The 10,013-nt window shown below is 40.9% G+C and overlaps 1 protein-coding gene across 5 annotated transcripts in view; it reads left to right on the plus strand.

Moving 5' to 3' along the window:
• The window catches only part of VPS8 (VPS8 subunit of CORVET complex), a 290,094-nt gene that overhangs the window by 219,526 nt on the left and 60,555 nt on the right, over positions 1–10,013 (plus strand). For all 5 annotated transcript variants that reach the window (XM_055084239.1, XM_055084243.1, XM_055084241.1 and 2 more), the window contains one exon: positions 8,207–8,260. In XM_055084239.1, the coding sequence (XP_054940214.1) occupies positions 8,207–8,260 (54 nt within the window). The remainder of the gene's footprint in view (positions 1–8,206; positions 8,261–10,013) is intronic.

A 10,013-nucleotide genomic window follows, 5' to 3' on the forward strand; every position in this document is an offset into this window, starting at 1 on the left:
GCACCAGCCTGAGGCGCGCCGTGCGTTCTCCCGGGGAAGTTGTCCCTGGATCCTGGGACCCTGGCAGTGGCGGGCTGCACAGGCTCTTGGGCGAGAGGTGTGGAGAGTGACCTGTGCTCGCACACAGCCTTCTTGGTGGCGGCAGCAGCAGCCTTAGTGTCTCATGCCCGTCTCTGGTGTCCGCGCTGATAGCCGCGGCTCGCGCCCCATTTCTGGAGCTCCTTTAAGCGGCGTGGTTAATCCCCTCTTCTCGCGCACCAGGAAACAAGGAGGCAAGAAAAAGTCTCTTGTCTCTTCGGCAGCTCTGCACCCGTCTCTGGGGCTCCTTTAAGCTGCGCGCTTAATCCCCTCTCCTTGCGCTCCAGGAAACAAAGAAGCAAGAAAAAGTCTCTTGTCTCTTAGGCAGCTCCAGACTTCTCCTGGACTCCCTCCTGGCTAGCCGTGGTGCACTAACCCCTTCAGGCTGTGTTCGGGCCGCCAGTCCTCTCCCTGGGATCCGACCAAAGCCCGAGGCTCAGCTCCCAGCCCCCGCCCGTCCAGGCGGGTGAGCAGACAACCCTCTCGGGCTGGTGAGTGCTGGTCGGCACCGATCCTCTGTGGGAATCTCTCCGCTTTGCCCTCCGCACCCTGTTACTGCGCTCTCCTCCGTGGCTCTGAAGCTCCCCCCTCCGCCCGTGAAGGGGCTTGTAGTGTGTGGAAACCTTTCCTCCTTCACAGCTCCCTCCCACTGGTGCAGGTCCCGTCCCTACTTTTTTGTCTCTATTTATTCTTTTTTTCTTTTGCCCTACCCAGATATGTGGGGAGTTTCTTGCCTTTTGGAAGGTCTGAGGTCTTCTTCCAGCATTCAGTGGGTGTTCTATAGGAGCAGTTCCACGTGTAGATGTATTTCTGATGTGTATGTGGGGAGGAAGGTGATTTCCGCGTCTTACTCTTCCGCCATCTTCTCTCTGTCTCTCTCTAATTTATTTCTATTATAGTAAGAGAACATTCTTTGTATGACTTGAATCCTTCGAAATTAATTGAAAATTGTTATCACCAGAAGATAATCTATGTTGGTAAATGGTCCGGGCATACCTCATTTAATTGTGCTTTTCTTTATTTCACTTTTCAGATATTCCTTTTTTTTTTTTTTTTTTACAGATTGAAGGTTTGTGGCAACCTTGCATCAAGCGAGTCTTTTGGCACCATTTTTCCCACAGCATTTGCTTATTTTGCATCTCTGTGCCACATTTTGGTTATTCTCGCAGTATTTCAAACTTTTTATTATTATTTGCATGGTGATCTGTGATCAGTGATCTTTGATGTTACTATTGTAATTGTTTGGGGTGCCACAAACTACGCTCACGTAAGATGGCAAACTTAATCGATAAATGTGTGTGTTCTGACTGTTCCACCTACCAGCTGTTCCCCTGTCTCTTTCCCTCTCCTTGGGCCTCCCTATTCCCTGAGAAACAATAATTTTGAAGTTAGGCCAGTTGATAACCCTACAGTGGCCTCTAAGTGTTCAAGTGAAAGGAAGAGTCACACATCTCTCACTTTAAATCAGAAGCTAGAAATGATTAAGCTTAGTGAGAAAGTCTTGTCAAAAGCCAAGATAGATCAGAAGCTAGGCCTCTTGTGCCAAACAGTTATCCAGGTTGTGAATGAAAAGTAAAAGTTCTTAAAGGAAATTAAAAGCGCTACCTCAGTGAACCTACAAATGATAAGAAAGCAAAATAGCCTTATGGTTCATGTGGAGAAAGTTTTAGTGGTCTGGATAGAAGATCAAATCAGCTATAAAATTTCCTTAAGCCAAAGCTTAATCCAGAGCAAGGTCCTAGTTGTCTTCAATTCTGTGAAGGCTGAGAGAGGTGAGGAACCTGAAGTAGAAAAGTTTGAATTTAGCAGAGGTTGGTTCATGAAGTGTAAGGAAAGAAGCCATAATGTAAGAGTGTAAAGTGAAGCAGAAAGTGCTGGTGTAGAAGCAGCAGCAAGTTATTCAGAAGATCTAGCTAAGATAATTTTTCAACATAGACAAAAACAGCCTTAATATTAGAAGAAGATGACTTGCCTTCTAGGACTTTCATAGCTAGAAAGGAGAAGTCAGTGCCTAGCTTCAAAGGACAGGCTGACTCTCTTGTTAGGGGCTAATGCAGCTGGTGACTTTAAGATGAATCCAATGCTCATTTACCATTCCAAAAATCCTGGGGCCCTTAAGAATTATACTAAATCTGCTCTGCCTGTGTTCTATAAATGGAACAAATCCTGGATGGCAGCACATCTGCTTACAACATGGTTTGCTGAATATTTTAAGCCCATTGTTGAGACATACTGCTCAGAAAAAGAGTTTCCTTTGAAAAGTATTACTGCTCACTGACAGTGCACCTGGTCACCCACCTAAGGACTCTGATGGAGATGTACAACAAGATGAATGTTGTTTTCATGCCTGCTAATACAATTTCCATTCTGCAGCCCATGGATCAAGGAGTAATCTTGACTTTTAAGTCTCATTATGCAAGAAATGCATTTCATAAGGCTATAGCTGCCAAAGGTAGTGATTCCACTGATGGATCTGAGCAAAGTCAACTGAAAACATTCTGGAAAGGATGCACCATTCTAGATGCCATTAAGAACACTGCGCGCTTAATCCCCTCTCCTTGCGCTCCCGGAAACAAAGAAGCAAGAAAAAGTCTCTTGTCTCTTAGGCAGCTCCAGACTTCTCCTGGACTCCCTCCTGGCTAGCCGTGGTGCACTAACCCCTTCAGGCTGTGTTCGGGCCGCCAGTCCTCTCCCTGGGATCCGACCAAAGCCCGAGGCTCAGCTCCCAGCCCCCGCCCGTCCAGGCGGGTGAGCAGACAACCCTCTCGGGCTGGTGAGTGCTGGTCGGCACCGATCCTCTGTGGGAATCTCTCCGCTTTGCCCTCCGCACCCTGTTACTGCGCTCTCCTCCGTGGCTCTGAAGCTCCCCCCTCCGCCCGTGAAGGGGCTTGTAGTGTGTGGAAACCTTTCCTCCTTCACAGCTCCCTCCCACTGGTGCAGGTCCCGTCCCTACTTTTTTGTCTCTATTTATTCTTTTTTTCTTTTGCCCTACCCAGATATGTGGGGAGTTTCTTGCCTTTTGGAAGGTCTGAGGTCTTCTTCCAGCGTTCAGTGGGTGTTCTATAGGAGCAGTTCCACGTGTAGATGTATTTCTGATGTGTATGTGGGGAGGAAGGTGATTTCCGCGTCTTACTCTTCCGCCATCTTCTCTCTGTCTCTCTCTAATTTATTTCTATTATAGTAAGAGAACATTCTTTGTATGACTTGAATCCTTCGAAATTAATTGAAAATTGTTATCACCAGAAGATAATCTATGTTGGTAAATGGTCCAGGCATACCTCATTTAATTGTGCTTTTCTTTATTTCACTTTTCAGATATTGCTTTTTTATTTTTATTTTTTTACAGATTGAAGGTTTGTGGCAACCTTGCATCAAGCGAGTCTTTTGGCACCATTTTTCCCACAGCATTTGCTTATTTTGCATCTCTGTGCCACATTTTGGTTATTCTCGCAGTATTTCAAACTTTTTATTATTATTTGCATGGTGATCTGTGATCAGTGATCTTTGATGTTACTATTGTAATTGTTTGGGGTGCCACAAACTATGCTCACGTAAGATGGCAAACTTAATCGATAAATGTGTGTGTTCTGACTGTTCCACCTACCAGCTGTTCCCCTGTCTCTTTCCCTCTCCTTGGGCCTCCCTATTCCCTGAGAAACAATAATTTTGAAGTTAGGCCAGTTGATAACCCTACAGTGGCCTCTAAGTGTTCAAGTGAAAGGAAGAGTCACACATCTCTCACTTTAAATCAGAAGCTAGAAATGATTAAGCTTAGTGAGAAAGTCTTGTCAAAAGCCAAGATAGATCAGAAGCTAGGCCTCTTGTGCCAAACAGTTATCCAGGTTGTGAATGAAAAGTAAAAGTTCTTAAAGGAAATTAAAAGCGCTACCTCAGTGAACCTACAAATGATAAGAAAGCAAAATAGCCTTATGGTTCATGTGGAGAAAGTTTTAGTGGTCTGGATAGAAGATCAAATCAGCTATAAAATTTCCTTAAGCCAAAGCTTAATCCAGAGCAAGGTCCTAGTTGTCTTCAATTCTGTGAAGGCTGAGAGAGGTGAGGAACCTGAAGTAGAAAAGTTTGAATTTAGCAGAGGTTGGTTCATGAAGTGTAAGGAAAGAAGCCATAATGTAAGAGTGTAAAGTGAAGCAGAAAGTGCTGGTGTAGAAGCAGCAGCAAGTTATTCAGAAGATCTAGCTAAGATAATTTTTCAACATAGACAAAAACAGCCTTAATATTAGAAGAAGATGACTTGCCTTCTAGGACTTTCATAGCTAGAAAGGAGAAGTCAGTGCCTAGCTTCAAAGGACAGGCTGACTCTCTTGTTAGGGGCTAATGCAGCTGGTGACTTTAAGATGAATCCAATGCTCATTTACCATTCCAAAAATCCTGGGGCCCTTAAGAATTATACTAAATCTGCTCTGCCTGTGTTCTATAAATGGAACAAATCCTGGATGGCAGCACATCTGCTTACAACATGGTTTGCTGAATATTTTAAGCCCATTGTTGAGACATACTGCTCAGAAAAAGAGTTTCCTTTGAAAAGTATTACTGCTCACTGACAGTGCACCTGGTCACCCACCTAAGGACTCTGATGGAGATGTACAACAAGATGAATGTTGTTTTCATGCCTGCTAATACAATTTCCATTCTGCAGCCCATGGATCAAGGAGTAATCTTGACTTTTAAGTCTCATTATGCAAGAAATGCATTTCATAAGGCTATAGCTGCCAAAGGTAGTGATTCCACTGATGGATCTGAGCAAAGTCAACTGAAAACATTCTGGAAAGGATGCACCATTCTAGATGCCATTAAGAACATTGGTGATTTATGGGAAGAGGTTAAAATATCAACATTAACAGGAGTTGGGAAGAAGTTGATTGCAGCCCTCATGGATAACTTGGAGGGGTTCAAGACTTCAGTGGAGGAAGTAACTGCACATGTGGTGGAAATAGCAAGAGAAGTAGAAGTGAAGCCTGAAGATGTGACTGAGTTGCTGCAATCTCATGATAAAACTTGAACAGATGAGGAGTTGCTTCTTATGAATGAACAAAGAAAGTGGTTTCTTGAGGTGGAATCTACTCCTGGTGAAATGCTGTGAACATTGTTGAAATGACAACAAAGGATTTATATTACATAAACATATAAAGCAGCAGCAAGGTTTGAGGGGATTGACTCCAGTTTTGAAAGAAGTTCTACTGTGGGTAAAATGCTGTCAAACAGCATTGTGTGTCACAGAGAAATCGTTCGTGAAAGGAAGAATCAGTCGATGTGGCAAACTTCATCGTTGCCTTATTTTAAGAAACTGCCATGGCCACCCCAGCCTTCAGCAGCCACCACCTGATCAGTCAGCAGCCATCACCATGGAGGCAAGACCCTCCACCAGCCAAAAAATTATGACTTGCTGAAGGCTCACATGATAGTTAGCACTTTATAGCAATAATGTATTTTTTAATTAAGGTATGTACTTTGTTTCTTTAGACACAATGCTCCTTAATAGACTACAGTATAGTGTAAACAACTTTTATATACATCGGGAAACCAGAAAGTTTGTGTGACTTGCTTTATTGCAGTATTCACTTTAATGCAGTAGTCTGGAACTGAATTCGTAATATCTCTGAGGTATACCTGTACTTGAAAAGAATATGTATGTATTCTGCCTTTGTTGGGTGGAGGGTTCTGTCAATGTCCATATTCTATATCCTTCCTTTTTTAGTTTTTAAATTGAGATGTAATTGATATATGATATTGCGTAGTTTGAGGTGTTCCATGTGTTGGTTTGATACATTTATGTATTGCAATATGATTACCGTGATAGCCTTAGGTAACACTTTTATCATGTCAATAATTATCATTTCTTTTTTTGTGTAGAGAACAGTGAAAATCTAGTCTCTTAGCAACTTGGAAGTTTATGATACAGTATTGTTGACTGTGGTCACTATGTTGTGCCTTACATCTTCAGAACTTATTTCTCTACTAGTTGAAAGGTTATACCCTTAAACAGCATCCCCCCAACTACCCCCACCTCGCAGCCCCTGGTAACCACCATTCTACTCTATTTTTACGAGTTCAGTTTTTCTAAATTCCACATATGAGTGCTGTCATACAGCATTTGTCCTTCTCTGTCTGATTTCTCTCACTTAGCATCCCCGAGGATGCCCTCAAGGTCCATCTGTGTTGTTGCAGATGGCAAGATTTCCTTATTTTATGGCTGAATAATATTTCTGTGTGTGTCTGTGTGTCTGTGTATATAGTATCACATCTTCTTTATCTGTTCATCTTCTGATGGATGCTTAGGTTGTTTCCATATCTTGGCTATTGTAAATAATGCTGCACTGAACACTGGTGGGCAGATATATCTTCAAGATACTGATTTCAATTCCTTCTGGTATATACCCAGCTGTGGGATTGCTGGATGATATGGGAGTTCAGTTTTTTAAATTTTTTGAGGAACCGCCATACTGTTTTCCATAATAGCTGTACCCATCTACATTCCCACCAACGATGTGTAAGGTTTCCCTTTCTCTACATCCTCACCAACATTTGTTATCTCTTGTCTTTTTTTTATAAGAGCCATCCTAACTGGTGTGAGGTGATACATCATTGTAGTTGTGATTTGCCTTTCCCTGATATGTGATGTTGAGCATCTTTTCATGTACTGTTATTCTTTTGTATATCTTCTTTGGAAAAATGTCTGTTCAGATCCTTTGCCCATTTTTTAAATTGAGTATATCCTTCCTAATCTTCATATTTGTTCTCTCATTTATTGAGAGAGATATGGAAATCTCTGACTGTAAAATCTATTTCTCCTTGCATTTCTATCATTTTTTATTTTATGTACTTTTAAAAAATAACTATTTATTGGAGTATAGTTGCTTTACAATGTTGTATTAGTTTCTTCTGTACAGCAAAGTGAATCAGTTATATGTATACATATATCCCCTCTTTTTTGGATTTCCTTCCCATTTAGTTCACCACAGAGCATTGAGTAGAGTTCCCTGTGCTATACAGTAGGTTCTCATTCATTATCTATTTTACACATAGTAGTGTATATATGTCAATCCCAATCTCCCAATTCATCCCATTCCCTCCTTCCCCCTTTGGTATCCGTAAGTTTGTTCTCTACATCTGTGTCTCTATTTCTGCTTTGCAAATAAGTTCACCTGTACCATTTTCTAGATTCCACATATGAGTGATATTATACGGTATTTGTTTTATACGGTATTTGTTTTTTTCTTTCTGACTTACTTCACTGTATGACAGTCTCTAGGTCCATCCATGTCTCTGCAAATGGCACAATTTCGTTCCTTTTTATGGCTGAGTAATATACGTACCACATCTTCTTTATCCATTCCTCTGTTGATGGACACTTAGGTTTAAGCTATTAGATGTATAGATGTTTAGGATTGTTACGTCCTCCTGATGAATTGATTCCTTTATCATTATGCAATAATATATCCCTGGCAATAGTCTTTGCTCTGAAATCTAGTACTATCATGGTATATTTTTCCAATCTTTTTGCTTTTAATCTATTTGTGCCTTTATATTTAAAGTATGTTTCTTGCAGGCAGCATGTAGTTGGGTCTTGCTCTTTTATCTGACAGTCTCTTTCAACCTTTCCTATATTTTAAGATCTTCCTATATCATCAGTCTTCTCTTCTTAGGGCTAAAAATCCTTTTATTATGGTTTGGCTGATAATTTTTCTAAATCCTTCTATTATTATCAAATGCTTGTGCATGCTTTGCTTAAAAGGGACATTAGATCAGAAGGGATACTCTGAGTTGGTCTCTGCAAGACGTGCTACTACATATCACGTCAGTTGGTTTCCATTGTCCACAGAGATCTGTGTCTATTAGGTTCCTCACCATTTGGCTAAAACCAATTTGGACCATCTTTTCTACTTTTCTTACCCTAATCACATTTTTATCTTAGCTAACTACTGACTTTTTGATCTCCAGAGAAACTTCAAAGGGACTTAACAAAAAAAATCTATTCATTGTTCCCCTGAAAATGTCTGTTTTATCTCAGTTACATGAATTCTAGTTGAATTATTTTAAGTATGGGTCAAATAAAGCTAGACTATAACTAAGAAGATATCAAAAGGTTTGCCTTTTTTTTTTTTTTTAGGTAAAAATGTCCGCATCCTGTCATCCATCCAAAGGGGATTCTGCTGTTAAGAAGGTGAGTGAGTTTTAACGGCAAAAAGCCGACTTCCTCCTTCTGTGTATTTATTCTCCTCTGTTGAACCATGTTCTCAAAATGAGTGATTTTAAATCATTTTAATGCGTCAAAGTTTCTTTCTGATTGGATGCCTTAAAGAGGTGTCACCAGGACTTGTTGGCTCTTCCAGAGAAGCCAAATGGGGGTTTGGATCTAGCATCAGTCTCCTGGCAACTAGGGACTTTCATTGTTCTAAAATTCCCATCCTCTCTACCAGATGAGCATCCTGGTATCAGTGAGTGGTAGCAGATGAAAGATATTCTAAGGATGAAAGGTACATAGTTTTTCTTAACAATGTACTTTTCCTCCAGATAGCTGTTCCTAAAGAAAACTGGTCTGAGGTATTAACATTTCAGCACATACCAGCTAAGTAAGACCTCAATAAATACTTGTGTGATAGAACTCTTTATCTAGGCCATTTCAACCCTTGAATGTAAACTCTGTGGCACAGATAGGTTGTTTGTCTTTCAAGTAATTCTCAGATGATGTCAAAAGAACCACTAAAATCCTTTTCTTTATCCAACTGCAACAGGGCAGTTGAAATATAGCAAACAGATTGACATTTTTCCTATGTTTTCTTTTTTACCATTTTTATTTCTCTGATAGTTGACTTGTCTCTGGTTGTAGGTGTGCTTTCCTTGCCCTTTTTTATGATTTCAGCCAGCATCCGTGTCGGGGAAGGATTGTAGAACAAAAATAACACCTTGCTGGCTCTGTTGACTAACAGCAGGTTCTAGCTTCAAAGCGGTGTGCCAAAAATGGGTCCCTTTTCTCTGCCTTCAGAATCCCCTTTTCAAAGGAACAAAAGAATAGAAACGAAATATGTTGTCTGAAAAGCCCTATAACGTGCTGCACGTGCAAACCTCTTTCACTCTTGTCAAGCCAGCAAGGGCAGGCGAGACCGCAGTGGTGATTGTTGCCGCTCAGAGCCATCACACCGTAACATGAGGAGCTGGAAAGGGCGTCAACCACTTAGTTGCACTCAATAAACAAAGGAGGAAACTGGAATCCAGAGGGAAATTTCTTACCTCTTTCAAATGTTCCATGGGACACACTTCTACCATAGAGGTTAAAAACACGTGCTTTGGCTTCAGTGATTGACTCATCTACTTTATCTGAATAACCTTGAGTAAGTCAGCCTCTCTGTTTCCTCCTCTGTAAAGTGATGATGCACCTCTCAGAATTGCCCTAAAGATTAAATGAGAAACAATTTAAGTGCCTAACACTGTGTTTGACACATATTAAGTACTCAGTAAATTATAACACAAGTACTCAGCTGTTACTGAAACTAGTATTAAAACACAAGTCTCCCAACTCCTAGTCAGATGTCCTTTCATCTGTCCTTTATTATGCTACTTATATACTATTGTCCATTCGGCAAGTATTTCTTTATGCTAGATAGTGAGCGAAGAAGCAGACTACAGAGATTAAAAATACAATCCCTGTTCTCAAGGACCTCAGCATTTAATTGGAAAGGTAGACAGGTTGCACTGACAGTTACCAGACTACTTGACACGTGCCATGCAGGGTGCACAAGGTGCTGCAAGAGTGTGGGGGAGAGGCCTGGTTTTGAAATGACTAAGCTCCTTTAGTACAACTCTTTTTTTTTTTTTTCACATCTTTGAGTATAACTGTTTTACAATAGTGTGTTAGTTTCTCCTTTACAACAAAGTGAATCAGTTATACATATACATATGTTCCCATATCTCTTCCC

This window comes from Physeter macrocephalus, chromosome 1 (assembly GCF_002837175.3).
Source record: "Physeter macrocephalus isolate SW-GA chromosome 1, ASM283717v5, whole genome shotgun sequence".
Taxonomy (NCBI): Eukaryota; Metazoa; Chordata; class Mammalia; order Artiodactyla; family Physeteridae; genus Physeter; species Physeter macrocephalus.